This window comes from Dendrobates tinctorius, unplaced genomic scaffold (assembly GCF_039654945.1).
Source record: "Dendrobates tinctorius isolate UK_male_01 unplaced genomic scaffold, ASM3965494v1 ptg000145l, whole genome shotgun sequence".
Taxonomy (NCBI): domain Eukaryota; kingdom Metazoa; phylum Chordata; class Amphibia; order Anura; family Dendrobatidae; genus Dendrobates; species Dendrobates tinctorius.
This window is the reverse complement of record NW_027361812.1, coordinates 19,382,827-19,404,918: the sequence shown is the minus strand read 5'-3', so window position 1 is coordinate 19,404,918 and position 22,092 is coordinate 19,382,827. Positions and strand designations below refer to the sequence as shown.

Genomic DNA, 22,092 nt, shown 5'->3' with positions numbered 1-22,092 from the left:
AAGATAAAACATGTAACTGTAAAAATAAATTTTGCACCGTTTAGACTACCCTTTATTTATACATATGGACTTATTTTTTCTTAAGGCAGTGACTCATTTTCATGGAAACCTCCTTTGTGGCATGCTAGCGTCTACAGTAGGGGCTTCAAGGGTTAACCCAATCCTACCAATTTGTCTGTGAGCTGTCCTTTAATGGGATGACGAGCTGCACGCAGCTATTTGGATAAACCCGGTTAAGCGGCGGGGTACGCGTGTGTTAGTGATACTGTGCACTTCAGTTCAATGCCACTAAATGACAGGATTTGTAGCCATGGAGTTTATGTTTTCAGTTTTAAGTGCATAAACCATGGAGCGTGGATAAACAGTTTTTCCTTTGATAATCAACTAAAGTTTTCACCAATAATGCATTTATAAACAAAGAAAGTTGCTTTTCATTTTATACAGTACCTTATGTCACAGCATACTTTCCTTTAAAGTGCCATTCCCCTATAATAACAAAATTTACCAGTAAATTAGAAGATGACCTCATACAAGATCCTCCACCTGTGGCATACAATAATTATAGTGGGTGGAGGGCATGCCATCGCACCTGTGAACCGTCTTGGAGCCCAGGGGGACAAAAAAAGTTCCCATTGCCCCATATGAGAAGATCAATGTAATTAAAGACCTGTGATAGTTCTGGTTCTATTGGAGATTTTGCATTGCGGCCCACAAGTTTCAAGTTATACCACTCCCCGTCACCCAACTTTATTTTTTTTTTATTGGAAAATATGTCTAAAGACCATACACATACCAAAGCGACCAGCACATGGAGCAACATAGCCTACATACTATGGCAAAGTAGGAAATCTGTGTGCAAATTTGCTGCCTCTGTACAGTTATGGATTCTGCTAAATGCACACTGCATTTGAAGCCACAGTCAGTCATACAGAGTCTTAAAATTTATTCATATCGCGTAATCTTTTCCACATTTTTTCACGTTACACCCACAACTGAAATGTACTTTATTTGGATTTTATGTGATTTACCAACACAAAGGAACAAGTATTTGTGAAGTATAAAAAAAGATACAAGGTTTTCTAAATATTTAAAAAATATAAATTGTTAAACTGTGACGTGCATTCATATTTAGCCCTCCTGATTCAGTACTTTGAAGGACCACTTTTCGCTGCAATTACTGCTGCAAGTCTCTTGGGGTTTGTCTCTCCCAGCTTTGCACACCTAGACACTGAAATGTTTGTACATTATTCTTTGCAAACTAGCTCTACCTCAGTGAGATTGGATGGAGGTGTCTGTGAACAGCAATTTTCAAGTCTTGTCACAGATTCTCAATGGGATTTAGGTCTGGACTGTGACTGGGCGGTTCAAGCACATGAATATGCTTTCATCTAAACCATTCCATTGTACCTCTGGCAGTATGTTTTGGGTTGTTGTCCTGCAGGAAGGTGAACCTATGCCCAGTCTCAAGTCTTTTGCAGCCTCTAATAGGTTTTCCTCCAGAATTGCCCTGTTTTTAGCCCCATCAATCTTCCCATTGACTCTGACCAGCTACCCTGTCCCTGCTCAAGAAAAGCATCACCACATCATGATGATACCACCACCATGTTTCACGGTGGGGATTCTGTTTTCAATGTAATGTGCATTATTAGTTTTCCGACAAACTTAGTGTTTTGCAGTTAGTCCAAAAAGTTCAACTTTGGCCTCATCTGACCAGAGCACTTTCATCTACATTCTAGCTGTGTTCCTTACATATCTTTTTGCAAACTGCTCTCTTCTTGCCACTCCTTGCCACTCTCCCATGAAGTCCAGAATGCAGAATGGAGTATAGAGCTAATATTTTTCCTGTGGATATATTCTCCCACCTGAGCTGTGAATTTCTGCAGCTCCTCCAAAGTGACCATGGGCCTCTTGGTTGTTTCTGTAATTAGTGCTCTCCTTGCTTGGGATGTCAGTTAAGGTGGATGGCCATGTCTTGGTAGGTTTGCAGCTGTGCCATACTCCTTCCATTTTTGAATGATGGATTGAACAGCGCTCCATGAAACGTTCAGATGTAGCACTTTTTTTTTTATAACCTAACCCTGCTTTACTCTTCTCCACAACTTTTTACCTAAACTTACTGAGAATAAATTATACACAAGTTGACTCAATTTACTAATTATATGACTTCAGGAGGGAATTGGTCACTTGAGCTTTTATTTAGGCGTATCAGACAACAAGGGTAAACTTTCAGCACAGTCCCTTCACATTGCGTTTTGCCCAATTGGACATAGTCGAAGACAATGTTTTCGTGCCTGCCCAAAAAGACAGACACCTTTGAAAAAAGCGTAAACTCAGTTTATTAGAACTCCATTTGTCCTATTGCTTACTATGGCTCCTTTGGGGTGGGGAGGAGGGAGTCTATCTGAATCCCATTTTTCAGGAATTCACATGAACCAATGGAAAGAGCAAAATGCAACATGAAAAACCTTACAGAGATATTCTGCTTATGATGTATATATCTGTGATATATTGTCCTATGGAACAAGCCAAAGTGCTCTGTGTGCTTAAGTATTAATTTCATTATTTTCCTTAGGTTCTGTATTACATTTCCTACAGAGTGGAGAGTAACCATAGGTACTGCTAAATAGTAAAACTAACAAAACCGAAAGAAATAACTGGATTATAAGTTGGTACACATGCAACGTGCAGGAGCACGTTCACACTAGTTAAAAAGACAAAACCTAAGATAGAAAAAAAGTAAACACATGCCCTGCTATAATTAAGTAAAAATCAATAATGCATATAAATAACATTGGGTACTTTTTTCTCTGGAACTATTATTCTACAATCATTTACAGGACCATTTACAGTGTTCTATGCCACGGAATGGTAAAGTATCTATAAAAAAACAGATGGCACACGCATGGTCCGAGTGCTGTGTGATTTTTTTTCTCGCATCCATTGACTTGCATTAGCGAGTCTTGTCCGAGATATGCAGCAAATCGCAGCATGCTGCGATTTTTTTTCTCAGACCGAATTCAGCTGAAAAAAAAATTGCAGATGAGATGTAACCCATTGAATAACATTGGTCAGAGTGCAATCCGATTTTTTTTCCCGACTATGATGTCGGGAATGGCCACAAGACTACTGCACCCAAAACTGGGTCCTGGGTTCAGTATACACACGTTCAGTAATTGGTCAGTATTTTGCATCAGTATGTGTAAGCCAAAACCAGGAGTGGGTGATAAATACAGAAGTGGTGACGGGTTTCTATTATACTTTTCCTCTGATTGTTCCTCTCCTGGTTTTGGCTTAAGGGCCTGTCACACTAAGAGATATCGCTAGCAATATCGCTATAACTAGTGACGTTATAGCGATATTGCTAGCGATATCTGTGTGTGATACTTACCTACGACCGGCTCCCCTGCTGGTTATCGCTGATCGCGCGAGAACGTACAGGACTGTTTCTCGTCGTCAGCTTCCTGCGGCGCTTCCTGCTGTTACGACGAGCGACGCGTGGAGCCGGGCGGGAGGACGCAGGATCGCCTCGTCTGACAGGTAAGTAGCGACCCCCGACCCCTGCGATGTCGCTGGTGAGATCTGCCTGTGTGGCAGCTCACTAGCGACCACTTAGCGATGTACCAGCGATCCTGACCGCGTCATATCGCTGGTCGGGATCGCTGGTACATCGCTAAGTGTGACAGTACCTTTACAGATACAGAGGTCAAATACTGAACATGTGAACCTGACACGACTCACCCTCTTTCTACTATATATCTTGAATAATTAGTTGTAGTGTTATTCAGAAATCTGAGATAACTGTGAGACAATAGTGTTTAGAGCAGCCATTTTGCTTGTCACCCAGTTCTCCTAGAAACAGACCTGACTGAATTTAACATCTTATCAGACTAAATCATTTGAGGGTAACATCTTGATTTTAGAGGGAAATACCCTGTAAACTGTTTTATTTGACATGAAATACAGCTTCCTGGTCGTATTCTGGGAGATTGATTCATCTCGGTGTGTCTGGGAATACTCGGAACTTGTGAATCATCTCTACATGATCAGAGTCTGTAGTTATGTCTCATGCGAGGTCATTCTCTTCTCCAGACATAGACTATAAGGTACGAGCTAGACGTCTGTGACGTCCTTAGGCCTCGTCACGTCCTCCTCCTCACTGCGGCATTCCAGGTGATTTTAATTAAAGTACAAGCCATTAATGGAACTATGGAGGACAATGTAATTGGATGCCCTGTAGGCGGCTTTAGTGCTTAGGGGAAGGACACAGCTTAGTATTTCTTTAGGTAAATAAGGGGCTTTAATATATTTTGTAGCAGCAATGACGAGACCTGAACCCTAACACACTGAGTGCTGACTAGTAGCCGTATAAAATCAGAGCAACACAAACCAGCAAGATCTCCGCAGTGCGGATAGGATCCTCTGCTGAACTTTCATTTGTCCTGACTCCATCCACATTAGATCAGTGATCCCCAACCATAGAATCATAGAATCATAGAATCATAGAATCGTAGAGTTGGAAGGGACCTCCTGGGCCATCTGGTCCAACCCCCTGCTCAAAGCAGGATTCGCTAAATCATCCCAGTCAGATGTCTGTCCAGCCTCTGTTTGAAGACTTCCATTGAAGGAGAACTCACCACTTCTCGTGGCAGCCTGTTCCACTCATTGATCACTCTAACTGTCAAAAAGTTTTTTCTAATATCTAATCTGTGTCTCCTCCCATTCAGTTTCATCCCATTGCTTCTAGTCTTTCCTTGTGCAAATGAGAATAAAGTTGATCCTTCTACAATGTGACAGCCCTTTAGATATTTGTAGACAGCTATTAAGTCTCCTCTCAGTCTTCTCTTTTGCAAACTAAACATTCCCAAATCCTGCAACCTTTCCTCATAAGACAGGGTTTGCAGACCGGTCACCATTCTGGTCGCTCTTTTCTGAACTTGCTCCAGTTTGTTGATGTCTTTTTTAAAATGTGGTGCCCAAAACTGGACACAATATTCCAGATGAGGTCTGACCAAAGAGGAGTAGAGGGAAATAATGACTTCACGTGATCTAGACTGTATGCTTCTGTTAATACATCCTAGAATTGCATTTGCCTTTTTTGCTGCTGCATCACACTGTTGACTCATATTCAGTCTGTGATCTATTAGTATACCCAAGTCTTTTTCACATGTGCTGTCACTTAGCCCTATTCCTCCCATTCTGTATATGCTTTTTTCATTTTTATTGCCCAGATGTAGTACTTTGCATTTCTCCCTGTTAAAAACCATTCTGTTAGTTGCTGCCCACTTCTCCAGTTTATTTAAATCTTTTTGAATCCTCTCTCTCTTCTCTAGTATTAGCTATCCCTCCTAGCTTTGTGTCATCAGCAAATTTAATCAGTTTACCCTCAATTCCTTCATCTAAATCGTTGATAAAGATGTTGAACAATACAGGGCCCAGGACAGAGCCCAGGACAACCCTGTGGTTGTTGTAAGGCTATGTGCACACGTTGCGGATTGCACTGCGGATTTTTCCGCGCGGATTTTGTGAAATCCGCAGGACGAAAGTCCTGCGGTTTATCTGCGGATTAGCCTGCTGTTTTGCCCTGTGGTTTCACACCTCATAATGATAAGGTGTGAAACCGCTGCGGAATCCGCACAAACAATTGACATGCTGCGGATTGTAATCTGCGGCAAAACCACGCGGAAAAATCCGCAGCATCTGCACAGCGGTTTTTGTTTTTCATAGGCTAACATGGTACTGTAGACCGCTGCGGATCCGCAGCAGAATCCGCAACGTGTGCACATAGCCTCAGGCTACCACTCTCATCATGCTATGAAAGTCTGTGCTGTAAGGGAATAATGGAGCTTGTAGTTTTTAAATTACTGGAGAGTCACGTTGGGAAACATTGCGTTAGGTCAGAATTGTCCAAACCTTCAGATTTTGGTCACATATCATGTATGGGGCGTGACTTATGGTATTGAATTTTGTATATGGTACTAATTAGATAATTAAAATAATTAACATGATGCTGAATGACGATGGAGAATAATGGCCACAGCAGCCTTTATTGATTACAATATAAATATGACAAAAACTTAAATCACCCTTCTTTCAGAGGAGATCCTGGATGGCCCACCAGAAAATACTGGGCATTACAAACTAAAACATTCCCCAGTCACACCACTCCAACTCGGGGATGACAAACTGTCATAGTACTGCCCACATAACCTTTTCTCTGTTTCCCGGAAACCAATCCAGCGGGAACTAACCACACTGATAAGGGTCACCATCCCTCTGATGTGCCCAAACACTAATTAACCAAGGCCATCCCTGATGTCCTCACCTCCAGGTGCTATAACAAGACAAACATAACAAATTGAATCTCACAGTACACCACCAAATTTGGTCAATGACACCACCAAAATAAAGCGCAGGTGGGAGCCATGTTCACTGGTCCTGAATCCTTGGAAGAAGTGTTGGTCCGGGAGTCCTCCTCTTCATTATAAAGGCACCCTACACTACTCCTCCCCCTATCACTTTCGCCCAATGAAACCTAATGCCCCTTGTGTTACCTGTCCTTTTAACTCATGCTCCCCTTTTTCCCCCTTTCTTCATTCCTACGTACAATAGTTATACTAAACCCTTTACCTACATCCTAATTTCAAACTCCTGTCATGTCTGGGCTTCCACTAGCTGTGCCCATTCCAACCCTATCTTTCCAACTCTCTCCAATAGAGGATGTCAGGGTAAATAAGTGTTGGCAGCTGATTATTCAGGATACTCTCCAAGCGTGTGACAACAGAGCTTCTTTATTCAGGAACAAAGAAGAACAATATATGATAAGCTTAATAGATCAGGAATAAATCATTTGTGTATCTATCTGTGCAGCATCTACAGCAGGCTGCTTCTATCATACACAGACACAGGAAAACAGGAAATACAGTCACATGCTCTCCCTGTATGAGCCTCTGGCAGTTTTTTTCATTCTAACGTAATAAACAGCATACAAATTTGTTGCACAAAATACATGATCAGCGGCCTCTGTTCGAGGCCCCTGAATATGTGACCCCTAACTCCTCCCCCCTGTGACCTCATCACAGGCCCTGTGCGCACAGCCTTCGGTGTATGCAGGAATCTGCTGTGCTGGTTGTCATTGTGCTGGATTAGGGTAGAGTAATTTATGTGTAGGGTCAGGAGGGGTTTACAGTGTGGATGAAGCAAAGCTGTGTGTGTACAATTTTGGACGGAGCGGAGCCGTGTGTGTACGAGGTGTACGGAGTGGAGTCGTGTGTGTACGACGTGTACGGAGTGGAGCCGTGTGTGTACGAGGTGTATGGAGCGGAGCCGTGTGTGTACGAGGTGTACGGAGCGGAGCCGTGTATGTACGAGATGTACGGAGCGGAGCCGTGTGTGTACGAGGTGTGCGGAGCGGAGCCGTGTGTGTACAAGGTGTACGGAGCGGAGCCGTGTGTGTATGACATGTACGGAACAGAGCCGTGTGTGTACGAAGTGTACGGAGCGGAGCCGTGTGTGTACAAGGTGTACGAAGCGGAGCCGTGTATGTATGAAGTGTGCGGAGCGGAGCCGAGGGTGTGCGAGGTGTGCGGAGCCGAGTGTGCATGAGGTTTGCGGAGCGGAGCCACATGTGTACAAGGTGTGTAGAGCGGAGCCGCGTGTGTACGAGGTGTGCGGAGTGGGGCCGCGTGTGTACGAGATGTACGGAGCGGAGCCGTGTATGTACGACGTGTACGGAGCAGAGCCGTGTGTGTACGATGTGTACGGAGTGGAGCCGTGTGTGTACGAGGTGTGGGGAGCGGAGCCGCGTGTGTACGTGGTGGGCAGAGCGGAGCCGCGTGTGTACGAGGTGTGCGGAGCTGAGCCGCGTGTGTACGAGATGTGCGGAGCTGAGCCGCGTGTGTACGAGGTGTGCGGAGCCGAGCCGCCTGTGTACGAGGTGTGCGAAGCCGAATCGCGTGTGTACGAGGTGTACGAAGCCGAATCGCATGTGTATGAGGTGTACGGAGCCGAGCCACGTGTGTACGAGATGTACGGAGCTGAACTATGTGTGTACGAGGTGGACGTGGCGGAACAGCATGTGTACGAGGTGGACGGAGTGTAGATGTGTGTGTATTTTGGCATGTGGGGGGCCCCATTTGAAAGCTCGCAACCGGGGCCCATAACTTTGTAGTTACGCCACTGTTTATAAGTAACCAGGTATAACCATTCCCAGATACAAGCAAACATAGGTTGCAGCAATGTCCTCATGCAGTTTATTTACGGAGAGGATTAACCCTGTGTTATCTTACTCTCCACTTCCAGAAAACTTCGCTATCTCTGACATCTGTTGTCCTTTTTTTTTTTTTATCTACTTCTAAAGACCAGCATCCCAGCAATCTTGGTCATGCATCAATCTGACCACAGTGTGATAAGTGAGGGGGTCTGGCTGTCCTGCTCTCCACATGCAGACAGTGTCTGAAAGCTGTAACTCCATTCATTCCCTCTGCAGAACAATGAAGCCCTATGTGCCTAAAGCTGTATGTCACCCAGCCTTTTTTTGTGGATACAGTAAATTTCCCTGCAGGGATGCTGCGGGATGTATATGCTGTCTGCGCAGTACACGAATGCATGATAGTAAAATCCAACAAGCAGGGTCCTTTATTCTTCTGGTTTATTATTGTAGGTATGAAAATAGGCTTTTTTCTGAGTACCTTTATAATGAACTATATGATTGTAGTTTTCCCATTTGTGAATATTAGAATGTATTAAATTAGGTAATACACAGCACCCAGCACACTAGATATTATGACTTATATGCCCTGTTTCTGTGCACTTGCCAGCTGCTCTTTACTTAAGGCCTCATTCAGACGTCTGTTTTTCTCATGAACGGGAAAAACGGACTGATTATTTTGATCAGAGTATAGTCCATGTGTCATCCGTTTTTCTCGTATGTGGAGAAATAAAAATAGTTCCTCTACCCTCTCCTATGTGACAGTCCATGAAAATCGGACGACACATGGTGGCATCCAAGTACTGTCCAAATTTTTTTACTTTTCCATGGACCAATAAACTTGCATTGCTGATTTTGATTCAGCTTTCCTATCGTAAGAGAGTGTGGTGTGTGGACTCCCACAAGCCTGTAACATGGATGCATCCAGCCTGTATTACATATGTATAGTATTCCTGATCATGGGCCTGATATTTGTAATAACAGCACTTTAGGTTCTTATGATATGGTTGGTTTGTATGGTCAGAACCATGATCAAGCAGACTTGGCAAAATAATATGGGTGCAGAAATTTGCCTGTATAGGCTCGGGCAGGCGAGCGTATAAATCGCACGTGTTTTCCTGTTTTTATTCGGATTTATAGAAACATTGTCCCAAGTTTTCTGCATGAAACTTGGATGACTTGGATGACTTTTCATACGCTCGTCTGCAGTCATCCTCATTAGAAAGAAATTTCTGGCTCTTAATTTCTTACGTAAATATGCTGCTTCCCTTTACGACCGAACACCCCGGTGCTATATAGAATTATTGATAATATCAGTATTTGGAATGTCATCCTTAGCAGAATGGGATATAACAAAGCTCAGAACGGCGGAGTTCATCACGTCTTCTGCGCTCCATCATTAGGATGGCCAGCATTGTCCCTTTCTTCCATTAGGTCTAGCTCTACCTCCATGTGACTTTGATGTGAAATCAGTTTACCTTCCTCTCCAGTCACACGTGTGATTTAATTAACAGTTTACCAGAAAGAAAGCGGTTTAGCATAATTGCATTAAGCATCAGCCTGTGGGACTCTGGGTTATTAAGATGCAAAATGAGAGAGAAGAGAAAACACACATAGAAAAGAGGCCTAATTAAATCCACATACAGCACAGAAAAGAGAGACAGGATCTGTTCATTGAACAAAAAGGAGGTGGGGAGCAGTGCAGCCGTGCAGCCCCTCCTCTGCTCCCCTCCTCTGGCAGTAGGGAACACCCTGCAGCTAATTTAGGAGGGGCTTTTCATTGGAGTAGTTTTTGGGTTTTTCAAAGTCAGCTTGCATCCTACCAGCTCCCACTTCACATGGTCTCTGCTCCTGTAACCAAGTAAAGAAGCCCTCAGCAGACAGTCATGCAGTGCCTCCAGGAGACCCCTGTCTTGCTGTCAGCCTGCCTCCTCCTTACTTTCATCTCTATTCATGGATTTAATTTGGATGTGGAGCGGCCGGCTGTGTATTCTGGACCAGAAGGCAGCTTATTTGGTTATTCCACGGATTTCTACTTCCCGGATAAAAAGAGGTTAGTTTTACTGATCAATACCAGAAATTACCCCGGGGTGTGAATTCTCTTTTTAATTTACCTGTTATTTATATAGCACCAACATATTCCACAGCGCTGTACAGAGAATTTTTCACTTTTGTCAATGCCTGTCCCCATGGGGCTCACAATCTAATTTCCCTATCTGACACAGACAGAGCCCTACATTAACCCTTGGCAGCCTCTGTTGGCTCTTGTCATTGTGTTGTTAGACTGTTCACATCCTTCATAAATCCTGTTGGCAAATAAGTGTGAAAAGTCCTGGTGGATGTGAGCAGCCTGGGCCCTGTAGATCACTCCTGGCTCACATTGGCTGTTTGTGATTTTAGTATTTATTTGTTTGATTCTTCGCAGAACTTTTGAGTCTTTCTTTTTGTTCTTATGTTGCCACTCCGTATCATCCCGCCCCTGATTCTGTTCCGTTACTTACACACTCCCTTCCATATACTCATTTCCCTTCTCTCCCCACCACCAATACATTTTCCTTTTTTTTTTTTTTTTTTTTTTTTTTTTTTTTTTTTTCCATGCTTCCTCTCTTGCAGACATTCCCTCTACCTTTTTTCCTCCCCTCTGTGTAAATTTTTTTTTTTTTCTTTTTTTTAATAGATTCACACTCTTGTATGTCTCAGCCCCCTCCTATTGCTGCTTAGGCCTGTTTCACACTTCCGTTTTTGTGTCCGCCAAACGGATCCGTTTCCGTTTTTTTGACGGAAACTGATGCAAACGGATCCGTTTTTTTAAAAACGGATCCGTTTTTTTGACGGATCCGCGGTAACCGTAATGGAAGTCTATGGGACAAAAAAACGGATCCTGCAAAAAATGGCGGATCCGTTTTTTTACGGAAAACAACGGATTTTGACGGATTTGAAAAAACGGAAGTGTGAAACAGGCCTTACTAGTAAACTCCTAGGCAGTCCTATCTTTTGTGTCTGGATTTGGAGAGGGATCCTGCTCTCCCCATCTGTTTGATATTACCTGGTGATGACCCAACTCCCAGTTTCCTGTAGTATTTAGGTGCAACTACAGTCTGTGGGCGAGCGAGAATATTTTACTGAGCGCTATATGCTTTCACATTTTGACCCCCAATGCTTTGATCCTATTGGCAATGCAGGGCTTTAGTTGTGTTTTATGTACTGACTATATTACTGGGCTGTGCCAGCATTAAAGTGGCAATCGCCCTGCATTTATTTATTTATTTTACTTTTTTGGGGGTTGGTTCACACTGGTGGGAAAAGTCTGCAGCACATTCACATATTACATTGAATGCGCTGTAAACTGTCATGCTACAGATTTGAAAATCTCTGCAGCACGTGGGTGCGACTGACTGATCTGATCCACATGACTGGTGCTGTAATCTGGAGTTGGAGGAGTTGTGCATTATGATGAGCTATGGGACTCCTATATTCTTGCACAAGGGTCACTTCTGTCTGTGTGTCCACTTTTGGTTACGTGTGGCCATTGCAGACCGTCCAAGTACAGTATTTGGGCCCTTTGCAGTCAAATAATAATGCACAATTCCACCTGACTTGGGGGTGGATGTGGGCCCCCTACCTCTTGGGCCCCTGTGTGCCTGCACTGATTGGATCAACAGTATGTTTGCCCCTTTGTGTGGACATACCCTATGAATTTCAAGAGCGCAAAATGGTTGCAGTCGAAGAGAACCTGTCAGCACGTTTTTCTTATACGTGAAGGTAGTGGTATGGCTATGTAGGTGCTGTCCCCTAATATAACGATTTTGTAGAGATCCGATGTGCCAGTCGTGAGAAATCTTTCCATAGATTGTGTGCAAATCAGCCTGGAAGTGCACTAGGGGCTTTTTTGAAGCGCAATGACACTTCCTCATTGCACTTCTGGTCTGATTTGCATGTGTAGTCTGGATGACTAGCACATTGGATATCTATAGAATGGGTACCCTACTTATTGGGTGACAAGCACCTTTTTAGCCATACCACTACTTCCATAAGTAAAAAAAATAAATAAATAAAAATGTGGCAATAGGTTCATAATACCGCATCTATAGCAAATGTAATCACGCTTTGCTCGTCTGTGGGCTGTAACTTTACGCAATGAATTGTCCCTTCTAAGAAAATCAAAGGTATTGTCATCTAGTCCTAACCCTACAATCCTCGTGGCCCATTCAGCCCTTTGATCTGGTGCTACCAGTGTATAGATGACTGTGCCCAGTCAGCTCTGTGGGCGCAGGACCTCTGAGGTCTTCTCAATACAGTTCAGAGCTACATGAGGAAAGTGAGTAATAATGTTTAACAGGACAGGGCTTCCTGAAACCGGACACGCAGCAACAGTGAGGCTTGTGTCCAGCCCCTGTATGGCACCCACAGGAATCCTGACTCAAGACTGTTCGCTGAGATAATACAGATGTTGTGAATGGGAATCTACAGTGCTGGTAAAAAAAAAAATCTTTACACTTGCACAGCAAAAAAAACTTTGCATATAAAATCCACATCATAATTTCACTTTTTAAAAGTGTACACAATGGGGGAGATAATAAAAAAACTGTCTAAGGCTAGTTTCACACTAGCGTTTATATGGCGCAGCTAAGCCGTGCCCCCTGCCGGCTCCCTGCCCGCCCCATCTGGTCATCGCCGCCTACTATCGCACATGGACGCTTGCGATCTGCTCACCCTATCTTTAGCATAGGGTGCGCAGATCGTGTGCTGGCTGTGCATTAGTAGGATTTTTGCGTGCGCTGCACACTTTTGAAGGTGCGCCGTGCGCACCGAAATGCAACATGCTGCGTTCGGCGCGCACAGGCGTGCCATCAAAAGTGCGCAGTGCACGCCAAAATCCTACTAGCGCACGATCTGCGCACCCTATGCTAAAGATGGGGTGCGCAGATCGCAAGCGTCCATGTGCGATAGTAGGCGGCGATGACCGGATGGGGCGGGCAGGGAGTCGGCAGGGGGCGGGGCTTAGCTGCGCCGTGCGCTGCGTCGAATAAACGCTAGTGTGAAACTAGCCTAATATTAAAGCTGGCTTTGTTGCAAATATCAACCAATCAACGCTCAGTTTTCACTTCTCTGGTAAAGCGAAAGCTGCACTCTAGTTGATATGTGCAGCTCAGCCAGTTTTGCCATTAGGCAGTCTTTTATTATCTCTCTCTCAATTTTTTATTATCTCCCACAATGGGTCGAAAGAAGCTTAAAATGGAAGAGAAATCCCATGCCTTGGCTCTGCTCGAGAAGGGGGATTGCTGTAGCTAGAGATCTGGGAGTGTCAAGAGAAGCAATTTATCAACTGAAGCGGTCAGCAGCATCATTGCCTCCTGGGATGGTACCGCAGAGGAAGTCAGGCTCTGGCGCACCTAAGAAGACTTCACCAAGGACTGATAAGCTTCTGAAACGTGAGGTGATGTCACATCCTTCTATAACTGCTGTTGAACTAAAAAACAAGTACCCTATGCTCCTCCAGAACATCGCAACTAGGACAATTCGTCACCGCCTGTAGAAGGACCTGGGTCTACCAAGTTGCCGTGCCGCAAAGAAGCCCCTGCTCACAGCAGCAATGAAGAAGAAAAGGCTTGCCTTTTGTAAGAAATATCAAGATTGGACATCTGAAGAGTGGAAGAAAGTGATGTTTAGTGATGAGAGCACTTTCAGGCTGGTCAGGGGAGGCTCAAAGGTTGTGCGTCGTCCGAGTACCGTGTCACGGTATGACCCAAAATATACAGGTAAGACTGTTAAACACCCTGACAGTGTGATGGTGTGGGGTGCATTCAGTGGAAGCATGGGCAGGGCAGGTTTGTACTTCCTCCCCAAGAATGTAACTATGAAAGCAAGCAATTATATTACTGTTTTGGAAGAACACATGCTTACTTTTTGGGTCATACATCAGTGTGATTACTTTATGCATGATGGAGCCCCTGTCCACAAAGCCAAGGCCGTGAGAAAGTTTCTCAGTGACCATAACCTTAACATTTTAGAGTGGCCAGGTAATTCCCCTGACCTTAACCCCATAGAAAATGCCTGGAATTTAATGAAAAACTAGGTTCAAGAGACACAACCCAGCAATATCAACAATCTAAAGGAGGTGCTGAAGACACTGTGGGTAAACATGGACTCCACATACTTAGCCAGCCTTGCTGAATCCATGCCTAAACGACTGCAGATGGTGATAAAATGTAAGGGTGACATGACAAAATACAAATTGCAATAAAATATCCACAATAAAACACTTGAATCCACTTGAATATTAAGATTTTGTGGTTTCTTTGAACTTGTAAAGATTTTTTTTTGCCGGCACTGTACCATTTGTACTGTGATACAGTATGTGTGATCTACAATGTAATATTTTTTGCTGGCAAAATATTTTTCAAACCTTATTCATTCTAAATTGTGCTTTATCAGCAGTAATTACATCTCTGCATTTTCAGATAATTGTTCTGGGTTATGATGCCCTTCTGGAGGACACCCTAGATAACAATATCAAAATGGTTACTTCTGACGTGGCATTTGGGTATGTGCACACTATCAGTAAACGCTGCGGGTTGGATGCTGCGTACTTGTGCAGCATCCAACCAGCAGCAGCCAGATGCCCTCTATCAGTCCAGAGATGTCCGCGGAGACAAACATGCGTCCCGTTTCTCCAAACCGCAGCATCTCAATTTCTCTTGCGGAGACTAGCGACTCTGCAAGAGAGATTTCACCCATACAATGTATTGGACGTGGTGAATCTGCACGGCTCAGTGCACACATGCGGATTCACCTGCGTTCAATAGACGGCAGTGCTTTGGATGCAGCGAACATGCGTTGCGCCCAAAGCGCTGCCACTTCCAGATCATTTGAACATACTCTTACTCTTGTGCCCTTCATAGTTTTCTCCCCCCAAAGTTTGAAAGTTGCCTTTGGCTGCAACTTGGTATAAATTGTTGCACTGTCCGGGCTCATTCAGATGTTGGCATTTCTTGTATGACTTCTAGCGGTGTTCTTCATGGATAGAACTCTACCTAATTATAGTCTATGGAGCTGTTCACATTTCTGTGTATTTTTATGGACCCATCTGTCTGCCCCAAATCACGGAGACCTGTCTGCTTTTGATCCCATTTGGGTATCTGTTTCTCATGGGCTGTTTGGTAGAAGCTTGAGAAACCTCCATCATTGTTTTGCCACATTCACACTTCCAGTATTTTTCAGCCAAAACCAGCAGCGTGTGAAAAATATAAAAGTGGTGCACCTATTTCTATTACAATTTTTCCTCTGATTGTACCACTCCTGAATTTGGCCTACAAATACGGAGGTTAAAAACAATAGTCCACGTTGGGTGTTCAACTTGTGAGTTTCAACATAGGATTTTCTTCAGAAATTCATCAGTATTTCTCAGATGAGGAGAAAAAAAAATCTGATCAAATATTCTTATGAAATTTGGACTTTTTTTTTTTTTTTTAACATTCAAGAATGAGTGACGTCTGAATGAGCCCTTAAGGGGGCTTCACACATAGCGATATCGCTAGCAAGATAGCTAAAGCGTCACCCATTTTTATGACGCAGTAGCGATTATTGCTAGCGATATCGCTATAGGTGACACTTACCTCCGACCGGCTACCCCGCTGACTATCGCTGATCGCGCGAGAATGTCCTGGGCCGTTTCTCGGCGGCGGCTTCCTGCTGGCACTGACGAGCGACGCGTGGACGCGGGCGGGAGGACGTCTTCATTGCCGCATCTGACAGGTAAGTAACGACTGCCGACCGCTGCTATGTCGCTGGTGAGATCTGCCTGTTTGGCAGCTCACTAGCGACCATTTAGCGATGCACCAGCGATCCTGACCGGGTCGTATCGCTGTCGGGATCGCTGGTGCATCGCTAAATGTAATGGGACATAACTCTTAGGCTTCAGTCACATATCCCCCGGCCTATAGAAACTTTTCCAATATAATGGAAACCATCTTTGCTGATTTACCTACAAGCTGCAGACATTACTGCAACTGAAAATCCATTCAGTTTATTTTAATGAGTCTTTCATGTTCATGAAATGGTCATAGAAATTTATGCCACAAAATATGAAGCGTGTGAGCACACCCAGTAAAGGCCCCGTTACATTTAGCGGTGCACCAGCGATCCGGACCCCGATATGACCCGGTCAGGATTGCTGGTGCATCGCTAAATAGTCGCTAGTGAGCTGCCAAACAGTCAGATCTCACTAGCGACACAGCGATGCTCGGCGGTCGTCACTTACCTGTCAGACGCGGCGAGGGTGACGTCTTCCGCCGACGTCCATGGTTCGCTCGTCGGCGCCATCAGGAAGCCGACGACGAGAAATGGACCAGGACGATCTCACGCGATCAGCGATAGACAGTGGGGGAGTTGGTCGGAGGTGAGTATCACATGTAGCTAGATCGCTGCTGCATCACAAAATCGGTGACGCTTTAGCTATGTGTAAAGGGCCCTTAAGGCTTGAGGTGGACCTCACAGGCAATTTTGGCACCTTAAGTCTGGCTGTTGCATGTTATGCAATAATGGTGTTTATACCAACCAGTTTGTGTTTTGTAAAATAGTTGAACGGAAGCTGCAACTAGTTTCAACAACTGACCATCATGCCTGGACAACCCCTTTAATAAATTGACAGCAAAGAACACGTGCTGGCCTTAATAATAAACAAATGTAAACTTTATAAATTCATCACTTGCATAAAAATGCATGAAGAAACTTTGACAAAATGTGCATTGGGAATGTTGGGTCACTTGGATCATGCTTGGATCCCTTTGCTGTACTGATTCGGACTCCATGGCTAGGATGCGAGTGTGGCGCTCCTTAGCCAGTATTTCTATGCATGTCTTTATTGACCAGTACTCGCACAAAGTGATTCATCAGATAGCTTAACTCGAGTGCAGATTCCTGGAGACGTTTACTCTGAAGCTGAACTCTTGTATTATGCAATTGCAGTAGGTAAAAAGACTATTATGAACCAGAGATGTGCAGATATCAACCTCTTAACATGGCTGACATACACCAACTGAGGAAGAAGGGAGGGGTTACTTACATCAGAGCTGGGCTATAGGGAGGAAGGGAGGACAAACTTCTATATAGGAAACAGTAACAATACAATGATAATACAATATTGTATGATTCCCAAGCTGTGGGACATAACAGTACTACAGCTTACAGTGGGTGAATAATGCAGAAATTTTGACGTGTTTCGATTTATACTTTTTCTGATTGTTCTACCCATGGTTTTGCCTTACAAATACTGAGGTAGAATACTGCCCTTGTGACCGTGGACTTTAGCCAGGGACTCTGGAGATGGTAAATGAATCCACCGTACAAACTGTGCTCCACTGGGAACCACTGACTTCTGACAGGCCCAAGTACTGACCACCACTGTGTAAGGTATGATCTGTAAGATGTTATGGCTGCATAACATTGTGAGGAAGCCTGCATCAACACACAAAATGTTAACCCATTATCTGATACTTGAGCAGTGTTGGAAATGGTGCTGGGCATTTATTTTAAATTAATTTAGAGAATATAATCTCAAAATATTTGAATTTTTGTAGAACTTCAGGAAACTTTGAATCGATCCAGAGGAACGAGTTGCTAATCTCTAGTTTATGTATTTTTATGCAAGTGATGAATTAATAAAGATTAAATTTGCATATTTGTACGTAGAGCAATCAGAGCCACAATAGAAGTCCACAGCAAATGACCTAAAAAAGTTAACTGTAGCGTACATTGCTAGGTGTGTTGGCTGACTGGCTCGGGGATTTCAAATGACGTGAAGATCTACTTTTATGATAAGTCTGTCACTGCTCTCCATGTGCAAGAGCTGTGGCTTTTGATTTGATCATTTTTCAAAATATGGTCCATCTATCGATGAAAAATGGTGCAAGCCAAAACAACGTTGCCCATATTAACCAAATGCTTGTCTACGGGGGAAAAAAATTAGGCTACATTCATGGCTGCTTGCCACAGAAAAGGCAGTTATTTCATCATCATTAATAAATTAGTCCCACAAAGTTTAATATGCCCATAAGCCAACTTACAATTATTAGCTATTTACCGGATGGGTGATAAATTGTTCTGGCGATGTGGCTCCTACTGCTGTGCCTCCCCACCATCGACAGAACAGGGAAGTTATGTCCACTGTTTTATTATTATTATTATTATTATTATTATTATTATTATTATTATTATTATTATTATTATTATTATTATTATTATTATTATTATTATTATTATTATTATTATTATTATTATTATTAATAATAATATTATTATTCCATGGTGCTGTACATGAGAAGGGGGGTTAAATACAAATTACAGATATCACTTACAGTAAACAAACTAACAATGACAGACTGATACAGAGGGGAGAGGACCCTGCCCTTTCGGGCTTGTATGCTACAGGATGGTGGTGAAGGAGACAGTAGGTTGGTGGGTTGCAGCAGTTCCAGTGTTGGTTGAGGTGATATCTCCGGTAGTGGTGAGAGAGATGGAGGTAGCGGTGTCACTGCAGGCTGTAGGCTTTCTTGAAGAGGTGGGTTTTCAGGTTCCGTCTGAAGGATCCAAATGTGATTGATAGTCGGACTTGTTGGGGCAAAGAATTACAGAGGACAGGGGCAATTTGGGAAGTCTTGGAGGCGGTTGGATGAGGAGCGAATAAGTGTGGAGGAGAGAAGGAGGTCTTGGGATGACCGGAGATTACATGAGGGAAGGTATTGGGAGATTAGTTCAGAGACATATGGGGGAGACAGGTTATAGATGGCCTTGTAGGTCAGTATTAGTAATTTGAACTGGATACACTGAGGAAATGGGAGCCAGTGAAGAGATTTGCAGAGGAGAGAGACGAATTAGTCAGGCAGTAGAGTTAAGGATGGACTGGAGAGGTGCGAGGGTGTTAGCAGGGAAACCACAGAAAAGGATGTTGCAGTAGTCGAGGCGGGAGACGAGGGCATGCACAAGCATTTTAGTAGATTGATGGTTGAGGAAAGGATGGATTCTGGAAATATTTTTGAGCTGGAGGTGACAGGAGGTAGAAAGAGCTTGGATGTGTGGTTTTGAGGTACAGGGCAGAGTCAAAGGTTACTCCAAGGCAGTGGACTTCCGGTACTAGGGAAAGCGTGATGTCACGAATTGTTATAGCTAGGTCGGGTAAGGAAGATCTGTGAGATGGATGAAAGATGATGAGTTCAGATTTGTCCACATTGAGCTTCAGGAAGCGAGAGGAGAAGGCGGATATGGCTGATAGACACTCTGGGATTCTGGACAGCAGAGAGTTGACGTCTGGGCCAGAGAGGTAGATCTGAGTGTCATCAGCATAAAGATGGTACTGGAATCCGTGGGACTTTGAATTGCCCCAGACCAAGTGTATAGATTGAGAAGAGTAGGGGTCCTAAAGGGGGTTTTACACATAGCGATATCGCTAAAGCATCACCGATTTTGTGATGCAGCAGCGATATCGCTATGTGTGATACTTGCCTCCGACCGGCTCCCCTGCTGTCCATCGCAGATCGTGCGAGATCGGCCGGGTCCATTTCTCGTCGGGCTCTTCCTGCTGGTGCCGACGAGCGACGTGTGGACGCGGGCGGGAGGACGTCATCATCGCTGCGTGTGAAAGGTAAGTAACTACCACTGCTGCGTCGCTACATCGCTAGTGAGATCTGCCTGTTTGGCAGCTCACTAGCCACCAATTAGCGATGCACCAGTGATCCTGACCGGGTCATATTGTGGTCGGATCGCTGGTGCATCGCTAAATGTAAAGGGGCCTTTAAAACAGAGACTTGGGGGACTCCAACAGAGAGAGGGTGGGATGAGGAGGTGGTGTGGGAGACACTGAATGTGCGGTTGGAAAGGTATGAGAAGATCCAGGATAGTTCTTCAATGTATGTCACTGATTAATGATGCAATTAGATCAGCCTGTAACTGGCAACCGAACATTTGTAGGAGCTCTTTTTTTTCCTCACTGTCTGGCAATCTTCTTAAGGTCCCGTCACACATAAAGATGCACCAGCAATCCTGACAACGATACGACCTTGTCAGGATCGCATGTGCATCGCTACATGGTCGCTGGTGAACTGCCAAACAGGCAGCTTCACCAGCAATGAGCACCAGTGAGGACGCTGGTCTCTAAGGTAAATATCGGGTTACTAAGCAGCGCACGTCACTTAGTTACCCGATGTGTACCTTAGAAACCTGCGTGCTCGCGCCGGGAGCTGCCAGCACGCAGGTTTCTAAGGTACACATCGGGTAACTAAGTGACGTGCGCCGCTTAGTAACCCGATATTTACCTTTGAGACCAGCTCCCGCTTAGAGCGCTGGGAGCCTCGCTGATCGTTGGCTCCCGCTGCCACAAGCAGCAATGCGTGCTGGCCAGCGGGAGAGCAACGATGAAAAAATGGCCCAGGACAATGCTGCATGATCAGCGGTACCCGGCGGGGGGGGGGGCTGGTTGCTGATACCAGTCACACACAGCGATCTCGCTAGCGAGATCACTGTGTGTGACGGGGCCTTTACAAACAACAAATCACTGGTTTGTTGGATCATCAGAAGTTTACACTATAAAGATTATCAGTAACACATCTCTGTATGGAGAGAGAGCCACAAAGACTATCAGTTTGTTCCCAGCATTGTCTGTCCATTTAAACTGGCTCTAAATGACTTGTTTGTTGGCCTGAAATCTGCCTGTGTAAATGCATCATAAGATGGCCAAGTGCTGTGATCGGCTACTGACGTCATTCCTATACTCCATTGAATGAAGCTGCAAGGCGTGTGTGCAATTGTCCACTTCATTTAACTATTCTGAGCTAAATCTTCTGTGCACAGGAGAAACAGAGGGTGGGAATCAAAGTCCAGTATTCTAGCAATCGGTGGGGGTCTTCCTATGGATAACTAATTGTTTTATGTAGACTGAGAACACTTTAAATCTTTAAAAGATGGGTTTCTGTTTGGAAATTTTCCTTTTGCATGTTGAATTGTGTTCATTAATATAAAACGATGAGGCTTTGCTTACTATATTGGGTATTTTATATTTTGCCATTTTTAGTATCCCACAACTTTCTGTTGAAGCTTTTAAACTTCTTTGAAGTTCTTGACCGCGTAGGATTGGCCTATTCCTGCGGTTAAAGTCTCTGAAGTGGTAGAAATAACTGAACCCCATTCTGTAATTCTTTGCCACAAAATTGATATCTTAAATTTGAGGTAATGATGAGGGTAGAGATTTTGAGAATATATCTGGCAGTACATGGCTGCCTGGTACTGGTAGGGCTTCCTCATTTCTAAGGGATGTTCATGAATAGACTTGTAATGTGATCGGCGCTCCATGCCATTCATTGCTCCCTGTAAGATGCTGGGATGCCTTAACTGCTTTTTCTTTCATCTGAATATCTTCCTCTGTAAAGATAGGAAGATATTCCTCAGTTTATCTATGAACTGGTCCAATGTTTATATTTATGTTTCTCCCTCTCCCATATTGATAGTTCTGCTTCACGTCACTTGTCTTATCTATTGCATTTTTTCTGTGCTGTATTGTGCATAAATATGTGACTTCAGATTTTGTATTAGTCTAGCCTGATGAAGAGACCCGAGTAGTCTCGAAAGCTTGCAATGTGTTACCATCTTTTCAGTTAGCCATTAAAAGGTATCAACTACTGAGGACTCTCAATCCTGAATATTTTTCTGTAAAGAGAATGAGTAATGACGCACACACACAGGTCTTTCTTAGACCCGCCAGGTCGTTTATCTTGCAGCCTGTACTTTTCTCTTGCAGAGATCAAGACTACAATTCCTCTTCCTAGAGGGTCTGTGTGCTTGCTTTGTCTGGCTGGCAGCATTTTTGACAGGGGGCAATAAAACATATGACCCTGGTT

The 22,092-nt window shown here is 44.1% G+C and overlaps 1 protein-coding gene across 1 annotated transcript in view; it reads left to right on the top strand.

Moving 5' to 3' along the window:
* The first annotated feature begins 9,810 nt into the window (after positions 1-9,810).
* Positions 9,811-22,092, top strand: part of ITGA5 (integrin subunit alpha 5) — a 139,595-nt gene continuing 127,313 nt past the window's right edge. Inside the window, exon 1 of the mRNA XM_073546277.1 lies at positions 9,811-10,259. Within this exon, the coding sequence (XP_073402378.1) occupies positions 10,093-10,259 (167 nt within the window). The 5' untranslated portion in view covers positions 9,811-10,092. The remainder of the gene's footprint in view (positions 10,260-22,092) is intronic.